A 23,907-nucleotide genomic window follows, 5' to 3' on the forward strand; every position below is an offset into this window, starting at 1 on the left:
CAACTCTTGCTGGTGGCCACTCTGACAATTTTTCCTAAAATACTTAAATAAATGTGCACGAGTGTGAAAAATCCACACCTCTGAGCGACGCAGTTATGCCGACCTTAACCCCCCATGTAGACAGCGCTATGTCGACGGGACAGCCTCTCCTGTCAACATCGCTACCGCCTCTCGGGGAGATAGATGAACTAAGAGCATCGTCACTTAAGCGCTACAGCGGCACAGCTACATGGGTGCGGCTGCGCCAATGCAGCGTTTTAAGTGTGGACCTGCCCTTAGTTTGGGCAGGCTGTGGTGTGAATCGACAGCGTGTCAGTGGACTGCACACTAAGCGTCCCCTAATGAGTGTTGATCTGCTCTGCTTTGAAATGAGAGTAGATGAAAGTTCCTTAGTGAGCTTTCAGCATGTGGCAACAGGATCCCCAGGCAGGCTTGTGCAGCTTTCCGCAACCTAAGAACTCACATAGACAAGAAGCTTCTGTGCCTTTTACAGAGCTGAACACATGGTTGATGCTAAAAATATTATTTATAGAGAGGGCAGCATGGGCCGATGGAGAGGGCACGGGGCCGGATCTTAGGAGACGTAGCTTCTGTTTCCAGCTCTGCTCAGCGGCCTTGTGTAAGTCACTTCCCCTCTCTGGGTCTCTTTCCGCCCTCTTGCCCTTTGCCTGTCTTGCCTGTGTAGATCCTAAACTCCCTGGGGCAGGGGCTGCCTCTTACTAAGGGCAGATACAGCACCTAACACAGTGGGGCCCTGAGCGCATGTGTGGCCTTTCAGAGCTACCGTAATACCCATAATCATGACAATCTTCCTCAAGAGCAAAAAAGACAGCCTCCTTCCAGCTCAGTCTGAGAGAGCTACCGTAGCAGGAGGCGCCCATCCTTCCAAACAAGGCCCGCATTGTCAAGGGTTCCTTGAATGCTTTCCTCTTTCCTGCACTTCCTCTCCTCGGTCCTCCCACGACTCGCTAAAATGGCCAAAGCTCAATTTTGCCCTCTCTGGCTACTAACATTTCTTTTTCTTCGGTGTCTGCTTCCCCCCACTCCATCCCGTGCCCACTGCACCCTAATTGCTGATCCCAGAGTGTCATTCGTTTACACACTGTACAAAGTTTGCTTCATTACAGCTGTCTTGGCATGTCGAATTAATGCAATGCCTTGCTGGAGCTTTGATCCCAGCTCCTAGGCAGCGGGCAGCGCCCTGTTCAAAGGATCGCCCCTTGCTTCTCTCCCCCTGCCCCCCACAATGCACACTTGGCAATGGCTTTCCCTTATTGCATCATTTGTGTTCTTATTTTAGTCCTGTTTGGCCTTAAAAGCCGCTAAGTATCCAAATGTACTGTTGAGGGGCCGTAAGTCGCTCTGCAGAGCTTAAAAGAGCATGGTCGGGAAGGGCTGCTGGAGAATGATTGTGAGATGATCGAGGCAATGAGCAGTGCTGCTGAAATGCAGGGGATCAGTCTAGACGATCCACCTTGAATTCTGTCCCTAGTTACTATCAGTAAGTACAGTAAATAAAATCAATTCACGGGGCAGCCAGCGTGGTGTCTGGAACTTTGCTTGTGAAGGGGGATGAAAGGGAGCAAGGGTGGCGAGTTGTATGGGCCCGTGGTGCCCGAGCTCCAGCAAATTCAGGGCCTGACGGCCCCCTTCCCCCTCTCCCAGAGCTCACTGCTGCTGGCAGGGAGAAGGCTGCGGGGAGTCCTCTTTCCTGGCTCCTTGCCTACTGCACCCCAAACTCCTCATCCCCAGCCCCATGCCCTACACCCCCTCCCGCACCCAAACCCTCTGTTCTAGCCCAGAGTCTGCACCCAGCACCCAACCCCCTTCCAGAGCCTACACCCAGCACCCCAACCCCCCTCACACACTCCATCCTGTACCCCAACCCCCTATCCCAGCCCAGAGCCCACACCCAGCACTCAAACTCCCTCCCAGAGCCCGCATCCCTCCTGCACCCAAACTCCCTCCCAGAGCCTGCACCCCAACCCCTTGCCCTGGCCCAAAGCCTGCACCCAGCACCCAAACTCTCTCCCAGAGCCTGCACTCCAAACCCCCTCCCGCACCCAATCTGCCTCCCAGAGCCAGGGCCAGCTCCAGGCACCAGCGCAGCAAGCAGATGGTTGGGGCGGCCAACGGAAAGGGGTAGCACGTCTGGCTCTTCGGCGGCGGGTCCCTCAGTCCCTCTCGGAGGGAAGGACCTGCCGCCGAATTGCTGCCGAAGAATGAAGTGGCGGTGGGAGAGCTGCCGCCAATTGCAGCTTTTTTTTCCCCCCGCCGCTTGGGGTGGCAAAAACGCTGGAGCCGGCCCTGCCCAGAGCCTTAGGCAGGTGTATGGGGGGAGGGACTTGGACACCTTCTGGGCCCCACCAAAAATTATACAAACCTGCTGCCCCTGAAAGGGAGGGGATAGAAATAAGCAAACCTTCTCACTCTCTCTTCCTACAGTCCCAGGCCGTGGCCCCTGAGAGAGACAAGGTACCTGAGGTAATATCTTTTAGGGGACCAACTTCAGCTGGTGAAAGAGAGAAGCTTTTGAGCTCCACAGAGCTCTTCCGGTCTCTGTCCTAAAACCAACAGCCTCCAACAACTCCGCAAATCCCAGACCCTGCTCTCTGTTAGGCCAGAGCTACAAGTGGCACTAGGCTCCCTAGAGGAGGAGAGAGCAGGGCTGTGGAGGATGATGAGCAGCTTAGGGCTTGTTTGCAGGGGAGATTTTCCCCAGCTGTACTGATATAGAGTTACAGCAGTATAAGCCCCAGTGTGGACGCTCTTATTCAGTCTAAGTGCCTGTTTCCCTCAGACATGAGCTAAATTGGAAAAAAACCCTTAACCTGGAAGAAGTGTGTCCATGGCAGCGGTTCTATCTCTAGGGGTGTAACACCTTAGCTCGGTGGTCCCCAACGCGGTGCCCACGGCGCCCACCGGGGCATTTATGTGCGCCCTCCTAGTGCCCAGCAGGAGAGAGAAGCCGTGCGCCTGCCAGGGACAGAGAACTCCGGAGCTGCAGGGGCTGGTGTTCTGGGTCCTGGCAGGTGCGGAGTCGCGGCTTAAGCCGGAGAGAAGTCGGAGACCTGTGCCTGCTGGGGACAGAGAACTCCGGGGCTACGGGCGCTGACAGTCTCTGTCCCTGTCAGGCACGGGGCTGCGGCTTCTCTCTGGCTTCTCTGGGGCTGCAGGCGCCAGTGTTCTCTGTCCCCGGCAGGCACAGGGCTGCGGCTTAAGCCGGAGAGGAACCGCAGCCCCGTGCTTGCCGGGGACAGAGAACTCCGGGGCTGCAGGCTTCATTCTATGTTAAAGTAAGAATAATAAATATATTTGGACCAGCAGTTCAACAATGTTTTACCTTTTTAAAAATACATAAGATGAAAACTGTTTATATTTATTTTGTCAAAACTCCTTAATTTTTCTTACAGGTAGATAAAAAAGAGCAAATTCACATGCTAAGGTGAAAGAGAAAGTGCTGAATAATTTAATTAATATCTTTTACATGTAAAATTACCCTTTTTATCTTATGGCTGTATACATTATGTAATATATTGAATATGATGGTTTTCATATTATTTAATGTACAAATACAAAATAAGCCTTGAAAAATTGTTGGCGTCGGCCACCCTCTTCTGAAACCATGAATGTGCTACTGGCCACAAAAAGGTTGGGGACCACTGGCTTAGCTGGTATTGCCATAACTGGCCCGAGGAGCCAAGCCCCTAGGAAGACCCTAGGGAGATGGACAGGGCTGAGGGTCCCGCACTGGGCCCCACCTAACAATGGAAGGCAGCACCCAGCCTGCCCAAGGGGGGTGGCTACAATATGGGGGGGGTGAGCTTGTGTGTGAGGGGAGAGGGGGGCAGCGCGGGCCGAGAGCAAGCGGGGAGGGGAGGAAGAGGCGGCGGGGCCGGGCAGGGAGAAGGGGGAGGCGAGCGAGCCACGGGGGTGAGCGAGGGGAGGCGCCGCGGAGCGTCAGTAGCCGAGGCGGCTGCTGCGGGGCTGAGCCGGCGGCGGAGGGCGGGAGGGAGCAGGGGCGGCGGCAGTGGGGCGGGAGCAGCGGGCTGGGCGCCCCGGGCCCATTGCAGCGGCGGCGCTGGCAGCAGCAGCTCCGCGCTCCGGCTCCCCCTGCTCCGCAGCGGCTCGGAACCAGCCTCCCGCCCCCGGCAGTGGCAGCTCGGAGCCCCGGGCACCCCCAGCCACCCCCCATGCGCTGAGGGAGGCGCCCGCCCCGGGGATGAAGCCGGAGCCGGAGCCGGAGCCGGGGCCGGGGCAGCAGCAGCGGGCGGCGCCCCGGGAGCCCGATGCGCGCTGGAGGGAGAAGGGCGAGGCGGAGGCGGAGCGGCAGCGCACCCGGGAGCGGCTGGAGGCCACGCTGGCCGGGCTGGGCGAGCTGGACTACCTGCGCCAGCGGCAGGAGCTGCTGGTGACGAGCCTGCTGCGGAGCCACCCGCCGGGGGCCGCCCCGAGCGCCGCGGGGCCCTGCGGGGAGCCGCCCGGGGAAGGGGACGCCCAGCGCAGCCTGGAGGAGAAGTTCCTGGAGGAGAACATCCTCCTGCTGAGGAAGCAGCTGGTGAGCGGGGCTGGGGGGCGCACGGGGGCGAGCCCGGGGCTGGGGGAGGGCGAGGGGCGGGGGCGCACGGGGGCGAGGGGGCGCACGGGCGAGGGTCCTGGGCTGGGGGGTGCGGGGCGAGGGTCCTGGGCTGGGGGGGGCGCGGGGAGAGGGGAGAGGGGGCGCACGGGCGAGGGTCCGGGGCTGGGGGGGGCGCCGAGGAGAGGGGGCGCACGGGCGAGGGTCCGGGGCTGGGGGGAGCGGGGGGAGAGGGGGCGCACGGGCGAGGGTCAAGGGCTGGGGGGGGGGCGCGGGGAGAGGGGGCGCACGGGCGGGGGTCCGGGGCGGGGGGGGGCGGGGGGAGAGGGGGCGCACGGGCGAGGGTCCGGGGCTGGGGGGGGCGGGGGGGAGAGGGGGCGCACGGGCGAGGGTCCGGGGCTGGGGGGCGCCGAGGAGCGGGGGCGCACGGGCGACGCACGGGCGAGGGTCCGGGGCTGGGGGGGGCGCCGAGGAGCGGGGGCGCACGGGCGAGGGTCCTGGGCTGGGGGGTGCGGGGGGAGAGGGGGCGCACGGGCGAGGGTCCGGGGCTGGGGGGGGGCGCGGGGAGAGGTGGATCACGGGCGAGGGTCCGGGGCTGGGGGGCGCCGAGGAGCGGGGGCGCACGGGCGAGGGTCATGGGCTGGGGGGCGCGGGGCGGGGGTCCGGGGCTGGGGCGCACTCGCAGGACGCGAGAGTCCGGGTGCCCGGCCGAGTCTGATCTTTCCCGTCGCCTCCTTATTGCTCCGATCGGGGACCCTCTGTAAGAGACAGACGCGCCCCGGGGGAGAATGACACCTCCGTGTGTCCCTGACCGCCGCCCCCCAGCCCTTCCCCTCCCTCTCCGGGGGGCTCTGCCGGCTCCTACGGGTGCCAGTGAAACCGGCGAAGCCGCCGGAACCTCCTCTGAGTTGGTCAGTGCCGGTGTGTGCCTGGGAGGCAGGAGAGCTCCACGCTCCCGGTGCTCATCCCCACGGCTCGCAAACGCAGCCCGGGCTGCTCACAGAGGGATCAATTGCCCAGCGTCAAATGAGTTTTTTTACCATTACGTTGAACTGCCTTTCGGGAATAGCTTTCTTAATCCGGTGTCGTCCCCTGAGCGCTCCTCTCCTTGTCCACATTGCATCTGCTCCGGTTCTTAATTTGAAATGTGAGGCTCGGAGAACGCGCTTTGCCTAAGGGGGCAAGAATTCCTGAGGCAAAACGGAAGGCACCTCTTGATTTAGGGAGCTGTGCTTGGTGGAAGAAGCAAGCTCCTTTCTGCAAATCCGTTCATGTCCTGCGCACTTTTTAAAGCAAAAGAGGGAGCGGGTAGGAGAGGCTCAGGACTGTGCTGCAGAAAGCATTTATTCTATTGATTTTCTATCAGAGCTGTGGCTATTGTGTGTGGCTTTCATTAATGTTCAAGTGACAAGACTTGAACTAAAATAATGCCTCAGCTGACTCTTACTGCTGAGTTTGAGAAATGGGTTTGGAGTAAATATATTTGCATTAGCCATATAAAATAACTAGTAACTAGATACGAAAGAGCCAGAAAAATGTACTTAACTATACTGTGTGGGCATCTTAGTATAAAATCCTGATCATTGCTCAACAGAGCAACTCATAGGCGTGAGGTGAGAAGGAGTTTATCCTTGGTTTGCTACAAAAGAAATATATTCGCTCATTTTGAAAAGCCCCTGATGCAACCTAGTGGTGCTCTTCTACTGCCTGATCCGCATCCGCTGAAGTCAATGAGTGTGTCTGCTGACTTGAATAAGAGTTGGATTGGGCCCAGAGGCTATCCTGAGCCTTGAGTGGGAGTAGTGAGTGCTGTGCAGTTTTCAGGATCAGGCCCTTTAAAATAGGGATGCTTTTGTTGAAAACAACGCTTTGTAGCTTGTGGGGAAGAGAGAGCTGGACGTGAAACGGCGGATCATTTTTCAGTGAAAATAACTCACAGCTGTGCATGGCATTCTTTGTGTCACAGTCATGGTTCAGCATTTGTGCATATTGGCTCTGACCAAGGGAGAGGTTGGATTTTTGATGTTCACTTGCAAATCTTGATTGCTTTTGTAGGTTTTTTCCCCGTTTGGTTCAGTACATATATATAGTGGGGTTATTTCCTTCTAAAAAGGTGATGTGACTGTTCAGGAATTATTAGCTGCCAAATGGCCACAGTAAAAGTAACAGGAATTATTACTCGGAATTGGGGGTTGTGGTAACACTTTGATTTGTGCACTTGACATTCCAAATTTGAACCAGATGCACTATTCCCAATACTTCTTTGGGGGGGGGGGGTCAGTAGGTGGTGCAATGAGTTCCCGCTCTAAACCTGTCACCTCTGCAGATCTGGGTTGGATCCAAATCCTAGCTCATGTCAGAAGTGGAAAAAGAATTTGCTTGCCCTTCTGGTCCCAAGTGGTAGTGCATTGTGCTAGTCTGTCTTGCTCAGTGGTTCTCAACCTATTTACCATTGTGGGCCGCATCTGCAGCTCTCTCTCTGTTGTGTGGGCTGCATCCACACACTATATATACTACCTATATGGCCCTGAGGATGTCACATGGCCTGCAGCTGTGCACCGATTGGGCCGCAGTTTGAGAACCACTGGTCTAGCTAATGCTATTAGCCTTTCACTCTTGGGCCTGAGCCAGCACCCATTGAATCCAATGGAAAGGCTCCCCTTGACCTAATGGTTTTGGGATTGGACCCTTTATGAGCATCTACACTCAGAAACCCATCTGAATACTGCTGGGTGCAATGCAAAAGTGTATGTGCCCGTGTGTATAAAAACTGATGCAACTGGACAGATGATGGATAGATGCAATTGTAGTATATGTGGAAAAACTGATTACACTGACCTTGGGTTAATGAGCTTCTTGCAAAATCATTATTTATTGCCCATTGTATAGAATCAAAATTACCTTCATAAATAGCTTAAACAGTCTTATTACAATAATGTAATACAATTGTAATGGGGGAAGAGAAGGGATTACTTTTCCTACTTATTGCATTGTAAAATTAATGAAAGGATCCTGATTCTGGCTCCTGTAATCTTGCCTTATGCTTTAAGAATATAAGAGTATAATGTGCAACAGAATGAGAGACTGGAATTCAACGTCTACCTTAAAAGCAGCAAAGAATCCTGTGGCACCTTATAGACTAACAGACGTTTTGTTAGTCGGATGAAGCATCCGACGAAGTGGGTATTCGCCCACGAAAGCTCATGCTGCAAAACGTCTGTTAGTCTATAAGGTGCCACAGGATTCTTTGCTGCTTTTACAGATCCAGACTAACACGGCTACCCCTCTGATACTTAATGTCTACCTTATAGTTCAGTTGAATTTTTATCCTGAACTTCCAGGCAAGATTTCTTTTTTTTTTTCTTTTTAAAAGAACTTGACATGGAATTTACAAGCTATTATTCTTCAGGTGATACTTGTGGCCCATTTGTTCCTGGACAACAAAGGTGACATGTTGCTTTTCTTGTTTTCCAGAACTGCTTGAGAAGGAGAGATGCTGGTCTATTAAATCAGCTGCAAGAACTAGACAAACAGATAAGTGATCTAAGACTGGATGTAGAGAAGACTACAGATGAGCACCTTGAGACAGACAGTCGCCCAAGTTCAGGTAAGCCCCATATGCTGCAAAATGGATCCACCCAGCAATCGGTTATAAAACTGTCCAGAACTTCAGCAATGTAACAGTTGAAAATGAGAAAGGGTCCACAGTATGGCAGTCAGTGATGTTACAGTGGGGCCAAGAAAAATTCAGCTGTCACTGGAAACATTACTGACTTCATACAATATATTTGGAGGCAAATTTCAGGATTATTGAGAACATGCTGCAGAATCATGTCTGATTTTCAGAAAGTGGGTTTTCTTTTTAAAAAAATAATGCTATAGAGGAAGCTTTTTCAGAATGCTTCATTTCTTTTATTTATGAGAATTGGGTAGCAAGAAAAAGTACAGGAAGGAAGCAGCAACAGTGGTTAAGGAGACATGTAGACAGTCTCGTGGCCAAGTAATACTGGTAGAATGGTTGTCAAGAGACCTAATATCCTGTTAAATGAGCTTTGGAGGCAAGCACAGCCAGATTTCTCTTACAATCTGTACAGCTTTTAGTTTCAATCTGGCTTTTAAAAATTGTTTGAGATATTAATATTTCAAAGGCTGAGTAACATCCCACTGCCTTATTTTCAATAAATGGAAATTGTCCCAGTATTCTAGTACTGCTGTATAGTACAATTAATGTGGATGATTGAATGAAATGGTATAAATTGTTTGAGATCCAGTGAGCCAAAATATACAGAAACACAATTGCTTTTCTAGCGGAGGGGGATGGGAATTTTTTTGCATAATAAACAGAACCAAAATAAACCCAAGTTTTTTTTATTTTTATAGGATTTTATGAGCTGAGTGATGGGGCCTCTGGATCACTTTCCAATTCCTCTAACTCAGTCTTCAGTGAGTGTTTATCCAGTTGCCATTCTAGCACCTGTTTTTGCAGCCCTTTGGAGACATCTTTGAATATCTCAGATGGACGCCCAAAATCTGCAGGTACAGTAAAAGCTGGTATAATACATCATACTCCAGCACGTGAGGTTGGCTTATCCGTTGAAATGCTGCATTGGGGCTAGCAGGGTCCTGTTAACTCTTCCTTTTTTCATTTGCTAAACTACATGTTCATATAAAATAATCCAAAAAGACCCTAATGACTGATGTATTTGTCACATATGTGTGGCATGGGGTATAGATTTCACCCGCCACTTTTTCAGTCATTGGTGTGAATTGTGAGCACCTATAAAACACATGATCAGCTCTTATATTTTCTACCCAGTAGAGGGCAGTGATACATATACACATAAGCAAATTCATTGTATAACTTCCTATCAATTCCTTTAGCAAACATTTTTACCAAAATAAAAAAAAACCCACCTGAACCAAATTCATTTATGGGTAGCGCATATTTGTGCCTATGAAAGCGAGCGACTAATAGTTTCCCAGCTCTTACTGCTTTCCTCAGCACATGGACAATTGTGATGAAGTGCGTGCTGAGTTTGTGTGGCATGGACAAATGGCCATTATGAATAATGGAAAAGATTTCTCTCTCTTTGGTGGGGGAAGATGGATGTTTGAATTTCCAGTTACTCTAGTCTAAAGATGTAAATCTTGGTGTGTATGTGTGTTTAGGTTATATATTGAGGCGGGTTTCTACAAGATTTCTGTTGCAAGAATCCTCTTAGTTGTTGTATAGGTCTGGAAAGAGGGGTTAAATAGGACCTTGTTTCAGTTTCGATCCTGGAGGCTGCTTACAAGCAGACATGTATTGCTTGGTGTTCAGAACTTCCATTCTGCTGTGTCCTTCTCCCCTCTGCCTCCCCTCCCCCCCCCCCCCGCCCCTCAAGCCTTGGGCAGGCCTGGGTTTCCCTCCGCACAGCCCCCTTGGCCTGACTGGAGCCGCCCCCTCTCTCCCTTGCAATGTAGAAGTCAAACTGCCTATGAGTGAACTTTTGCATTTAGGAATCCAGAGCATAATCATTCTCTGTCCTAGAAATGTGACTTTGTAGCAATTCTGAGATGTTGAGGGCTTCCAAATTACCCTCTGACCTGCTTGATGTAATTTAAATTTCCCTATCACCAATCTATAGGTCTTCTTTAGCAAGCGTGTTTAAAAATAATCCTGCACAAAGATCAACAGCAGATTCCGTTGCTGGTTTTCATTATACAGAATGGAAATATGAAACTCTGAAACAGATTATGGCACTCTAGCTGACTTCCCACAGTGGCATGTTTCAGTGATGTCGTCTTGACAATTCTCTGTGCATATTAGACTGTAACAGAGAATTTAAGGAATACTGTGATGTGACCTACAGTGAGTCATCTGTTCTCTTAAGGTCCTGATAGCCCCATTCTTGCTCTCTGAGCAGCACTTCCTCTCATATATAGTCCCACTGAAGTCTATGGGAACTGTGGGAGCTAAGCATGTTTGATAAAATCAGCCCTCTTACTTAGGTGCCTGAATATGGCCTTAGTAAGGCATTCGCATTTGAACATTTTGACCTAAGTAACTAGCCCCCGAGGACGTCTCTTGCAGGGCTGGGACTAGAACTCTATGTCTCTCAACTCCCACTCCTGAGCTTCAGTCAAAAGAGTCTTTGTCTTTGACACCCCCTCCGCCCCAGAAGATTCTCTAATGCGTGTTTGCATCTTGATCATCTTTTCCTGAACGGAATCTGAACATTTTGAAGCCCTATAAAAGCAGTTCTACGTAAAAACGGTGGAAGTCCACGATCAGCCTGAAGTTCGTAAAGAAAAGGCTGGTTAATATTGCCCTTCAGCTGACTGTTAACAATTTTACTGATGTAATTTGTTTGTTCCCTCTTGGTCAGTTGTGGGTTTAGCAGTGCAATATATCTTGTAACACACACATCCTCAGGCTCTCTACAGTTCTGCATCTAGCAATTCATGTGGAGACTGTGAAAGTCAACTGTAGAATTCTAGAGGCCTCTGGTACAATGTGGAAGGCTCTCTAAGGCCAGTTCTATATGGCTTTTGGACCAGTATAACTAAGTTGGTTAGGGGTGTGAATTTCATTTTTTTTTAACCAGCATAATTATACTGTTACAATCCCTAGTGTGGATACAGTTTTGCTGGTATAAAGGCACCTTATACCAGTATAGCTTATTCCCCTTCCTATACAGGAATATAAGGGCTAGACTACACTACATAGGCTCTGCTGCTCTAGCTATATCAGTATAGCTGTACCAGCAGAGCCTCCTAGTGTGGACACAGTATATGCCAACAGAAGTTTTTCTGCCTGTTTAGCAACACCATCTCCCTCAATGATGTTAACCAAGCTGTCTGCCGTAGTGTTGTATCTGTGTCGGTCCCAGGATATTAGAGAGACAAGGTGAATGAGGTAATGTCTTTTATTGGATCACTCTTCTGTCGGCATAGCTGCGTCTGCACTGGGGGTTTTGCCGGCGTAGCTATGTCACATGGGAAAGTGTTTTTTCCCACACCCTGGCTGACATAGCTAAGCTCGAGAGCTGGTCTCTCTCACCAACAGAAGTTTGTCCAATAAAAGACATTACCTCACCCACCTTGTCCCTCTAGTAGCTATACCAACAAAACATTATAATGTAGACCTGAGAATAAGCATCTTTACACTGGTATAACTGAATCCACACTAGGAGGATTGTAGAGTTTCAACTATATTGCTCTAGTTAAAGTGGTGTGGGTGTAGACCAGGCCAAAGTCTTCAAAAGTATCTTTGAAAAGACTAAATAAAAGCAGAACTACACAATGGCAGCATCTTTAAACTCTTTTCAAATGCATTTCAGATCTCATAGGCTGGATGGATTATAATAAAGAAGGCCAGCACGAGGACCCGGCATCAGGTGCTGTCTGTCGTTCGCACTCCAATTCCCTTGATGTGGTTGCAGATGTACATCCAAAGTATCAGTGTGACTTAGTATCTAAAAATGGGAATGACGTGTACCGTTACCCCAGTCCCCTACATGCAGTAGCCGTGCAGAGTCCAATGTTTCTTCTACCAGTGACCTGTAATCCCCCGAGAGAAGAAGAGAGACGTGGTTGCAATGTTAATGATGTTTGCATTGGAGCTGAACTAGACTCAGTAAAAACAGGCAATTCCTTTCTCCTGCAGAGCTCATGGTCTGTATCCTGTCCTTCAGCCAACAAAAAAATAGATGGTTACATCTTGAGCCTTGTTCAGAAAAAGACGCATTCTGTGAGGACTAACAAACCGAGAACAAGTCTGAATGCTGACCCCACAAAAGGCATTTTGAGACATGGGAGTATGTGTGTTAGACAGACCGCGGCTGTTTCACATACTAACATTGTGAACCTGAAGAATTCCAAACAAGCATGTTTGCATTCCAGTGGAACAACCGCTTTGGATAATGGCACCTTCTCGTCATTAAATCAGCGGTCAAACGAATCTAATGGGGAGCAGCTGGAAAGCAGGAAGGTGCCTACAGCTGCAGCCTACCCACCAAGCGCTGTCAATGAACTTCAAAGCAAACATCTGTCAAGGAACGTCAAACCAGCACCTCAAGAAGTAAACTGGTGTCCTGTAGCTACAACAGGAGATATCCCAAAGGAAAATGGCCAACTCTTTGCTACGTCTGCTAAAGAAAGTCCTGGTAGGCATACAGCACTGCAGCAGGAGAATAAAGTGACCCAGCCACCCAAAAAGCTACTGCTAAAAAACCGCTTGCAAGCGGTTCACCCCACTTCGCCTCCTCTGGAGGAGAGACCCACGTTGGATTTCAAGAGTGAGGGCTCTTCCTCTCAGAGCCTGGATGAAGGCTTGCTGGTGAGTGCTCAGTACATACCAGCTCAACAGCAAAGCCTTAAGCTTCACAAAGGCACCAAAAGTGTCAAAATTCTGAAGAGCTCTACTCTGAAACACAGGTCCCACCTGGCCAGCCTGCTGGAAAGCAACGCGCCGACCATGCGGGAGAAAACCAAGCCAATCGGCAAAAAGTGTCGTTTCCCTGATGACTTGGATACAAATAAGAAACTTAAAAAGCCCTCTGTGAGAGGGAAGAAAAGCAGCAGTTCACAGCTGGAGCCAAGCCTCCCAAGCAGGCATGCTGGCCTCCATAAAACTGTGATCAAATCTCACGGACATGGCAGAGAAGCAGTTGTGGCCAAACCTAAACACAAGCGAGGAGATTATCGCCGGTGGAAGTCATCGGCAGAGATTTCCTACGAGGAAGCCCTCAGAAGGGCGAGAAGAAACAGGAGAGAAGCCGTAGGGGTCTATTCACAAGTTCCCCTTCCGTACGTCAGCCCCTACGCTTACATTGCTAGTGACTCCGAGTATTCAGCAGAGTGCGAATCCCTGTTCCACTCCACCGTAGTAGACACCAGTGAAGATGAGCAGAGTAACTACACCACAAACTGCTTTGGGGACAGCGAGTCCAGCTTGAGTGAGGTGGAGTTCGTTGGGGAGAGCACGACGACTAGTGACTCCGATGAAAGCGGGGGGCTTATTTGGTCTCAGTTTGTCCAGACTCTTCCTATCCAAACGGTGGCCGCTCCGGAGCTGCACGAAAATGCAGCAAAGGCCTTTGTCAAAATTAAAGCCTCGCATAACCTCAAGAAGAAAATCCTCCGCTTCCGATCTGGCTCTCTCAAACTGATGACGACTGTCTAATGAAATGACTTGTCCGCGTGGAACGCGTCTGTTTCTACTTAAAGAAACAAGGTGCTTTTGTGTAAATATTTTCATAGATTTTTTTTTAATACAAATATTTAAAACTTAAGGTAAATTATGACATGGCTTCAAATCTTGGGTGGATACTAGTGCCTTTTCATGGAAATAAAAACCATTATACTAGTTTTTTAAAACCCTGCCATTTCAGTGGTGACAGCTTCAAGTGCATAGTGTCCAAAGGCTTTGAAAAAGAATAATGTTCCCAAGAATGGATCTTCCTAGCCTATTCTTTCCAACTCTGGGTCTTGTAATATCAGGAGATCAACAAGTCATAAGTGGAGGATCCTAATGTTTGATCTTATCCCTTAATATTTTCTGCTCTTGTTCCTGCATGTTGACCATGTCCCTCCTTTTGTCTGGCTGGATTTTCTCTTGTAAACTCTTCTTGCAACCTCCTCCCCCTCCACGTGTGTGTTTGTACAGTGCCTCGCACAATGGGCTCTGGGTCTACAACTAGGGTGCTATGGTAACACGAATAATTGAAAGGGCCCTCGCTTAATCTCCCTCTTGAGTTGCCTGCTCCACAAGGCACTCTGCTATGGATGACCTCAAGGTGCATTCCATGTGTGGGACTCCCACCAGAATAATACACTGCTCTCCAGAAGAAACCATTGGACCAGCTGGGAAAGGCTCAGTAACTCTTCAGTATATTGTGTAAAAGCGCTTTTTAAAAACATATGCATGTCACGTGCATGAATATCAATAGTTTTAATATTCCTGTCACTGTCAAGTTACTGTACATCACAAACGGCTGTTTTTATATATCGTTGTGTAAATTAATAACACATCATATGCTGTAATAAACAGTCTGTTTTAATACTTTTTTTAAAGTTTGTTACGTTGCTCTAGAACCAGCGGTTGGGACCGCACCACCACTGCCCCCACACAAAGGTACACTGAATGTGGCCATGCAACACTTGCTGCATCTGAACTATACAGTAACGGAGGCGAGTTTGAGGTGTTCCTGTGTTTGGGGCCTGTACTTTGAGGTGGGAAAGGTGACCCATTTCTCTGTCATAGCTCAGAGTGGCTCAATTCTTTCTTTTAATAGTTAGGATTTGTGCAGAGCTGGATGGGATGTAGGTGTCCAGGAATAAACCTTGCTCTGACACCTCTGAGTTTCCTGCCCCACAACTTTGGCAGTTAATATTACCACTGCCTGTAGGGGGCTTGCCATATTAATTCTATATAACCAAGTGGCAGAAAGGCACCAGTCCCCCTGATATACAGCAGGGCCCCCTCCATGAAAGGACAGGCAATCCACTCCACTCCAAAAGAGCCATGTCTGCTGGGAGATGGGCTTGCAGGAAGCATGGGGAGCCACAGTTGGTTTTGCTACATGTGTGAACCAGCGACCTGCGACCCTGATCTCCCCACTTCAGGCATGGCAGCCACTGGCTTCTCCCTGTCAGGGTGGTGCTACCCCAGGGAGAGGAACAGAAATAGGAGCTATCTCAGCAATCTGTTGCTCCCTATATCAGCCTTTTCCTCCCTTTGGGGTGGAGCTGAATCTCTTGACTGCTCCTGGGAGGCAGTGACTCTGAAAAAGATTTGGGGGTCATGGTGGCTAATCAGGTGAACGTAAGCTCCTGGTGCGATGCCCTGGCCAAAAGGGCTAATGAGATCCTGGGATGCATAAAACAGGAATCTCAAGTAGGAGGAGACTTTCCAGCGACTGTTGCTGGAAAACTGTGTCCTGTTCTGATGCCCACAATTCAAGAATGATGATGAATTGGAGAGGGCTCAGAGAAGAACCATGAGAATGATTAAAGGGTTAGAAAACCTGCCGTATAGTGATAGACTCAAAGAGCTCAGTCTATTTGGCTGAACAAAGAGAAGGTTAATGGCTGAGTGGATCACAGGTTAAAACTATCGACATGGGGAACAAATATTTAAAAATGGGCTCTTCAGTCTAGCAGAGAAAGGTCTAACATGATCCAATAGATCCCTTCAGACTGGGAAAAAAGGCACAGACTTTTACCAGTGAGAGTAATGAACCATTGGAACAATTTACCGAGGGTTGTGGTGGATTCTTCATCTCTGACAACTTTTAAATTAAGACTGGATGTTTTTCCAACAGCTGCTGTAGGAATTTTTGGGGGGAAGTTCTATGGCCTGTGGTATGCAGAGGGTCAGACCAGGTGATCACAGTGTTCCCTTCTGGCCTGAGAAGCTGTGACTTGGAGGGAGAGAGGAGCTGGTTCTGAGGCAGCATTACTTCTTCTCCCCGACAGGAGCTGGGAGCGCTGTTCGAGTAGGAAGGTAGGACCCTGTGGCTGCCCTGCCTTCACCGTGAGGGCACAGCCCAAGATGGCCACTAGTGGAAGGGCACTTGCTGCTCTGGGATTGGTGCGGTTGTGGGTGCCTCTCCAATCACCCCATGGATGACAGTTGTTCGATCCTGTCCTGGTTGTGTGTGGGTACAGGGCTGGTGCCTGGTTCATCCTTCCCAGTAGCTACTGACGAGCAGCTTTCCGGCAGCCGAGCTTGTCTCCCCCCGCTGCTGTCATGAGGGCTAGGGGGTTCCTCTCCGATGCCACAGCAGAGGTTGGGGAGTCTGACTTCTGAGCGGGAAGGTGGTGCTCCCAGGGAGCCCTCCGTTTTCTTGACATCCCTAGTTTTTAAAAATTAAAACAGCTCTATCATAGCTCCTCCCTATTTAAACTACAGAGTCGGGGGTTGTGTGATTGAGGGCCGCCGCCCTTTAGAGTGCTTCGTGTTCTTGCACTCTTAAGATTTGCTTCCAGAGAGGCAGCCTTCTCTGTGAGTTATCCACAGCTCTTTCCAGCTGTCTTCCTGGACACCCAGCTGACATTGAAAAGGACACTTTCCAAAACAACAAATAGTCCAGAGATTTACCCTAGAAGAGGAGAGGGCCCTCCTGAGATTAACTGTGTTCTATGGTGCTGCTTCTACCTGTGCAATCCTGCTGGTTGAATCTGTATATTGCAATCAATCACTAATCCTAAAATCACTCCCTTCCGGTTGTTATTAGGGAGAATGAAGTATAACAACTAAAGGTGGCAACCATTAAAATAAGATGGTGAAAAACGTGCTGCTGTACCTAGGTATTCCCTTCCCCGTCTAGGGTGACCAGATGTCCCGATTTTATAGGGACAGTCCCGATTTTTGGGTCTTTTTCTTATATAGGTTCATATTACCCCCCGTCCCGATTTTTCACACTTGCTGTCTGGTCACCCTATCCCCGCCTGCCATTACTTTGCTCATAAATAAGCAGGTTGCACTAACACCTTTCTACTTTTCAAAATGAGTAACTCGTATTCAAATATTGGGAATTGGCTGCAGCAAAGGGGGAGTTTATATTTCTTTAGACACAACTTTTATAAGGTGGATTAATGGCTTGATATGTCCCTTTTCATAGTTTGGGAAAACTTGCTCAGCCCAGGAGTGCTTCATGAAGCTTGTCAAATCCCGTCTCTCCCAGAATGTCTCTAATCATGCCACACAATCTCTCTGAGCAAGACAAAGATGTGAAAATCCCCATAAATCTTCCAAAAGGTGTGGCGGGCAGTCAGCTGAATCTGCAGAGTTCTCTCTGTCCCTGTGGCTATAAAGAACAGCAGTACGACAAAATGATGGGGAGCTTTTAAATTATTGCTCCTGTTAAATACATTGAGATTGTACATTATCTCTTGTCAAATGAATGAGGCCACTTTCTAAACGGGAGCTGCTAAGGAATTGCCTTTTTGGTAATTAAAACAACAGCAACAAAATCAAAACAAAACATCACCCGCCAATAACGCTGAGAATGCTGGTAAGCAGCTGCAGCAGCATCCTGTTTTGCACTCCTGGAATTGCTTGTTACTAGACGGGGAAATTTGCTGATGTTATCTCTGTCTTGTTATCTCAATCTGAGTCATTGCAGTTTGGTGGAGGAATTTTTCTTTCCTTAAAGAAAGGGTTTGAATAAGAAGGGCTCGAAGTTTTTAAAGATAGGAATCTTGAAATGCTAGACAACTACTTGAACTGATCCAAATGCTCATTCTATGTCCTTCCCCCCTTCTGGGCCTGAACCTGATCCTGGAAACACAATTGACTGTTAATGTTTGTGGGCTTGGGCCAAAAAACCCTCTGCTAATCCTGGCCGCTATGTAAATAAATGGCACTTCTTTAAACCAACTGGCTTCCATCTCTACCCTCCTGTGTCCTTACCAATGTATCTTTCATAACGTCCATGTTTTAATTATCCTCCTGATTTATAGTAGCCTTTGGGTGTTCACAGCTGAAATATATTTTCTCTCATTGCCCACTGGATTGTTGTAGGATGGCTCAGGGTATTTGCCTCTCAGCCCCAATCACGTAAAGTGACTCTGTGCTTAAGTTTAAGCGCATGAGGAGTTCTCTTGACTTTGGTAGGACAATTTGTGCTTAAAGTTAAGCGCTTGCTTACGTGCTTTGCTGGAGTGGGGCTATGGTGTTTGGGCTTGGGAGAAAATCCTACATACAAAGAATAGTGTGAGCTAGATTGTACGGGGGCGGGTTAAAATGTGTGTCCTAGGCCTGTAACTATTTAAGGAGAGTTGGGGCCTAACAAACCACAAAACCAAAAGGAATCTTCTGTCCCATGCCCCAGTCTCAGGACAGACACAGCCCCTCCTCCCTTCCTGATGGCTTTGTCCATCCTTCCTTCAAACACACTTCTGCCTGTGGTCATTTGCAATTGTCCCCTAGCCTAGGGCTCCTGTGGGAGCCTCTCTGCTCTTTGTAGCCCTCTAGGCTACCTGTCTGGGAGTGGCCCTGCTCCAGGCCTAACCGCAGCAGCCCGACCTGCCTTCCGGAGTTCCCCTCAGTCTAAACCGGGCTTTAAAAAGGGTTCCTCAGGAGGCCTTGCACCAATCACAGGTGGGGCTGGATCCATCTCCTCATAGGGCCAGTCACCCTGTAACACACATTATGGGACAGGACAACCAACATCTTCATGAACTCCAGATCTACTTCAAGGTGCTCTCTTTCTGTGTGATGTTATGGAGTAAATCGTTCCTCTGACTAAAAATGAAAAGGTGCCTGGCCATTGCATCTATATGAAATAGAAATGAGATAAGACAGTCCTTAAATCTCAACTGTTTGCATCTCGCACAGTGTAGTGAAGGAGCAAGCGCCGACAGCTAAAAGTGAGCCATTGGTGCAAAACTCAGTTCCGCAGCTCTCTGTAACATAAGATGCATTTCAACAATCAATGCAAAAATTATATCATTTCATACTGTCCCTCTCATCAATATCAGCTTTGCTTAAAATCCTTCCACAGAATAAGGGTTTGGCCCAAAAGCTGGACTTTCTTTCCTTGTATTTCTTTAAACTTTCAAGGAAGAGGGGGGAAGGAAATGCAGATGTGACTGAGTTTTCGTACAGCTTAGTGTGTAGCTTTAGCTGCCTCGTGAGAAAGTATTGTTCTGTTTGGTTAACACTTGGTGGACGTGGTCTATATCTGTGGAGTTTTATTGTCCTTTCTTTCATCCCCTTTTCTCTCTTAAGCTCTGCAGATGAAATATAGCAAAGACAGCATATGGGGAATGTTGCATTGGTTTTTAAGGAAGCTTTGGATTTGCTGATTTGGTTTCTGCATTGTGTGTGGTTCTCAAAAACCATCTGTGTGTGTGTACGTGCTGTCTCTAGCCATGCTGGTCCCAGACCTAATAATCACAGCACACACATGGAGCATGAGTTAGTTATAGCCACCATTTCTTGATGAAGTTCAGCTGAAAGGCCTCTCTCTAGTCCCTTAGCCTCCTTGCTGTCTGATACCAACTTTTTTGAAATAGTCGTATATGTGTACAGCAAACACCGAGCCTGGTCTGAGTTTGGGTGTTATGAGGGGTAGCAATTTCCATTCTCCCACCCCAAAACTGTTTCACATGGATCCTCTCTACCCCTATCCAAGACTACTGACTGCTCTGAAACCTGTCTTTCTGCTTCTGATGGCTCATGGTACCATCAGGCTAATACCCTTCATTGATGGACCCCCAACAGTCTCATTTCTTTGGTGGTTTGGGACAGAAAATTAAGATTGATCCACATTCACCACCATGCATAAAACAAACTCACTGAGCTCTGTGTGCTCAGAAACTTGCTTTTCACAAGGGAGAAAAGGCCTAATCAACTTTAATCTCTAAGGCCCTCATTCAACAAAACTGTCTCAGCATAGCATTAAGCCCATCCCTGTTCAGCAAAGTTTAGGTACTTTGCTGAATAGGGATGATTTAAACACATGCTTAAGTGCTTTGCTGAATCAGGGCCCAAGAGCCTGTCTTTGCAACCCTCGTTACCCTATCTTACTCATTTGTGTAAGCGGTCCCATTGACTTCACTGTGATGATTTGCATAAGAGCAGCTGCACATGAGTACAGGTTGCAGAATCCGATCCTAAATAATGAAACTTGCCTCAAAACTGCAATCTAAAGCTGGTACAAAAGTATATATAACTTATAGTATGATGCACATTCTAAGCAGCGATAGAAAGTTAAGAGTTTTAATTTAAGAAGTGCTCTGGGTATTGTCACATTCACAGCAACTGATCTAAGCATTTAGGAGTGGATAATGATGTATTTTGCTTAGTGTCTTTCTAACCACAGCAGTCAGGCATGTGATTCCTGCATTCACCGTAAACGGGAGTATTTATAAAATAGTAGCTGTTTTTTGTTTTATTAAGCCAGAGCAGGCAGATAGGCCTGGATCCACAAAGGGATGCAGGAGCCTAGTAAATCATTGGAATAACAACAATGGGATCTATAAAGCCTGAGTTAGGTAAATAGGCTCCCTATGCATTGAATGGGGAGAGAGAGGTGTCTTAGAATGCAAGCCTGAAAAGCCAGCATGCTAGATGGGAAGCTGCCTGAACTAGCTAATGGGAGAGACCCACCTTTCCCACAGAGTTAGATGCCTAAGCCCAGGCTGCAGGTAGGGGGCTAGCGATCCACAGCCAGGAACCCCTGTCCTGGAGTTAGGCACTGAACTTCTTTGTGCAAGAAACACCCAAGCAAGAGGTGCTGCTGCCTCTTCCCTCCAGCCCAGTGGTCAGAGCACTCACCCAGGTTCAATTCCCCCCTCCACCTGAGGGGGAGAAAGGCTTTGAACAGGGGTCTCCCACGTCTCAGGAGGGGCTCTAACGATTGGGCACTGAGGTATTCTGATGGGGGGGGGTTCCTCAATCTCTCCTGTTAAAGCTGTTCCACTGTGGATTAAATAGTGATTGGTCCAGGGAATGAAAATGACCAATGGTTGAGTCCCTGCTCCAGTGACGCTTTAATTATTTGCCCAAAGTGAAACAGCTTCAACAGGAGAGATCAAGGGAGCCCTGCATCAGAATAGCCCAAAGCTCAGTGCTGAGAGAATGCTCATGCCAGGAGGGAGTCCCCTGTCCAAAGCTTTTGTCCCCATCAGGCAGAGGGGAGAATTGAACCTATCCCAGGTGAATGCTCTAAGGACAGGGCTAAAAGTTCTAAGGGAGGCCCTACCGCCACCTCCTCCTGGATTCTGAATGGGACCCGGCCACAGGCTCTGAGCAGGTGAGCTAGGCGGAGGAGTGATTATCCTCCCCCCAGTTTGTGGCTCACGCCAGGGCACAGGCATGAGATAGGCATCTGGGTCCCCAGAGTGCGGCAGCAGCGCGCATACCTGGGGCAGTAATTTAGGCACCGAGGACACTTTTACCTTGAAAATGTAGGTGTTGAAGGAGTTTGGGCACCTACAGGGTTAGGTGACAGCCTTTGGCGGGGCCAGGGTGTGTGTGTGGTGTGAAGCACCATGGTGCCTTAAGCTGGGGTTAATTGTCTAAGTATCCTAGTGGATCTGGGCCGAAGAGCTAATGGGCCTGTCTTCATTCCCTCCCCTTCAAAGGACCTGTGTCATGTCAGATGTGTCCTCAGCTGAAAAGATGGTCAGCACTTGAGCAGGTCTGATGCTGCTACAACTTAATGGGAGGCATTCCACCTAGCTACTGGGCCAGGTGAGGAGGACTGAGCGCAAATCCTGAACCCTCACTACACTGTGCTGTCACTAACCCCTAGGGCCAGTTCCTAAAAGCACTGTACAACTGGGGACTCCACTGTTCCTTTTGTCCCAGTGTTTTCAGTGTGGAAATAATAGTTAGCAAACAGTGTGCTCCTGAGTCACCCATGTCTAGACCAAGGAATGACAAGGGAGTGGGGGAAGATTCACCCAGTTAAAACACGGTCTCAGGTTATTAAACTTGGCAAGAGAGCAGAAGAAGGTGAGAGAGCATTTATCCTTCAGGACTATGATTCATGGTTAGTTTCCTTCTTTAAGGGATTTTAACCAGGAGAAATTCCCACCAGCATTAGGGATATGCTCTGCATTTGTCGAAGAAAAATGTCCTTTCTGCATTTTTTACAGAAGCTGTTTCCTGAGGTTGCACTTCCCTTGAGGGGATAAAAATCAGGAAAGGCTAGGAGACCACTGAAAGGCAAAGAGATGATCTCTTTTTGAGTATGAAAAGTAGGATCAGATTCTATCTCCAGGCTTCCTTCAGGTGAATGTTAATGATACGCTGTGCACTCTCTCTGCCAAGTTTGGGTGAAGGCTGAAGACGATTAGGAGGGTGGTGAGAGAGAGGAAATTCCATCGGGTTTGATAAGCGATGTGCTGTAGACTGTAAATCCTGCTGAAGCAGCACTGCAAAGACCACCAGTGTCAACTCCATCAAAGCGTAGCAGCTTACTGCATCAATCAGAAGGGTCTCACCCAGCATGGCCAATGGTCCATATAACCCAGTATCCTGACTGCCGACAGTGGCCAGTGCCAGATGCTTCAGAGGGGATGAACAGAACAGGGCACTTTAGCAAGTGTTGTCCAGTCCCAGCTTCTGGCAGTCAGAGGTTTATGCACGCAAGACAGGGCCTCATCCGATGCCCACTGAAATCAGTGGGAGTCTTGCCATTGACTTGAATGGGCACTGGGTCAAGCCCTTAGTTTTCAACTCACTGCTACTGCTTAAGTTGCCTTCATGCCTCCAGGTTGCTGCAGAGACTATTTTCAGTCAAGTAAATGTCATCTGTATTGACTTTTGAAATGACACACAAGAATAAGGGAAAGGCAAGCAACAAAAGCTGGAGCATTTAATTAAACCAAATCTTGGTTTGCTTCACATCACCCTCCTCAGTCCCCGGCTCCCCTTGCTCCCCCTCCTCAGTGATCTTGTGTTCCTGTCATGTGCCCACAGGTATTTGTCTTTAGTTGAGAGAGAAATTATCCTCAGAACACGTTACATTCTTCAGTTTCTTTCATTCATCTTCCAAGCTGCTCATCTGGAGCTATCACTGCCATATCAAAGTACCGCTTTTTTAAAAATGCAGCAAAGGAGCTTCCCTCTCCCCCGCCCTGCACCCCCCAAGCGTCAGTCTCTGCACAACTGAGGGCTGCTGCAAAACAATTTCTGAAGACTCGAAGAAAAAAAAAACCCCACGTAGCAACTACGGTGCTGGCTCGGGTGACGGAAGAGTTCTGTGACATTTATATCAGCGGACTAAGCAGAACCATGGAGGTGCATGACAACAAAGGCCAAGGGGAACATTCAAAAGTGTTCATGTCCAGCCTCGAAGCAGGCAAAAGTTTGTGGGTGGATGGGGAAGGGGAAGAGCATATTCCTACCGCGACGTGTTCTTATCCCTTTTAGAAATGGGGTGTGGGAGCTACCGTTTATCATCTCTATCAGAGCTGGAAGGTCTGTTTGGGTGTGACAGTCTCATTGCCCGAGACACATTGGTAAGAAGTAAGCATATAATAAAAGCCTATTGTAACCATTTTGCTCTGTTAAGATTAATTTTTTCCTCCTAGTGGCCTGATCCCAGAGATGCAAAGCCAGTGGGAGCATTTCCACTGGGTGTAGGATCAGGGCGGGTCTAATCAATGGGCTCTAGTACAAATCTAGAATGTGAGGGATAAACTGATACTGATGGGCCTTCCCCCTATCACCTTCCTCTCATTCATTTCCCTTCTGTTCCCTCAGTGCAAGGTGACAGATGGCTTTAGTTTTGTGTTTTGTGTCGAAGGCGCAGCCTGAGTTTGTTTTTAGAGGAGCTGCATAAGATTAACGTTTGCCTCCTTCCTCAGCTGCTGAGCAGCCTACTGTG

The 23,907-nt window shown here is 48.9% G+C and overlaps 1 protein-coding gene across 2 annotated transcripts in view; it reads left to right on the top strand.

Moving 5' to 3' along the window:
• Nucleotides 1-14,621, top strand: part of DACT1 (dishevelled binding antagonist of beta catenin 1) — a 38,830-nt gene extending 24,209 nt beyond the window's left edge. The window contains exons 1-4 of one of the 2 annotated variants that reach the window (XM_045016060.1): nt 4,065-4,558; nt 8,051-8,183; nt 8,957-9,112; nt 11,899-14,621. In XM_045016060.1, coding sequence (XP_044871995.1) covers nt 4,223-4,558; nt 8,051-8,183; nt 8,957-9,112; nt 11,899-13,742 — 2,469 coding nt within the window. In that variant the 5' untranslated portion in view covers nt 4,065-4,222 and the 3' untranslated portion in view covers nt 13,743-14,621. Of the gene's footprint in view, nt 1-4,064; nt 4,559-8,050; nt 8,184-8,956; nt 9,113-11,898 lie in introns of those variants that run through there. The other variant, XM_045016061.1, reaches the window with a different exon arrangement.
• The last annotated feature ends 9,286 nt before the right edge of the window (nt 14,622-23,907 follow it).

Source organism: Mauremys mutica, chromosome 4, assembly GCF_020497125.1.
Source record: "Mauremys mutica isolate MM-2020 ecotype Southern chromosome 4, ASM2049712v1, whole genome shotgun sequence".
Taxonomy (NCBI): domain Eukaryota; kingdom Metazoa; phylum Chordata; order Testudines; family Geoemydidae; genus Mauremys; species Mauremys mutica.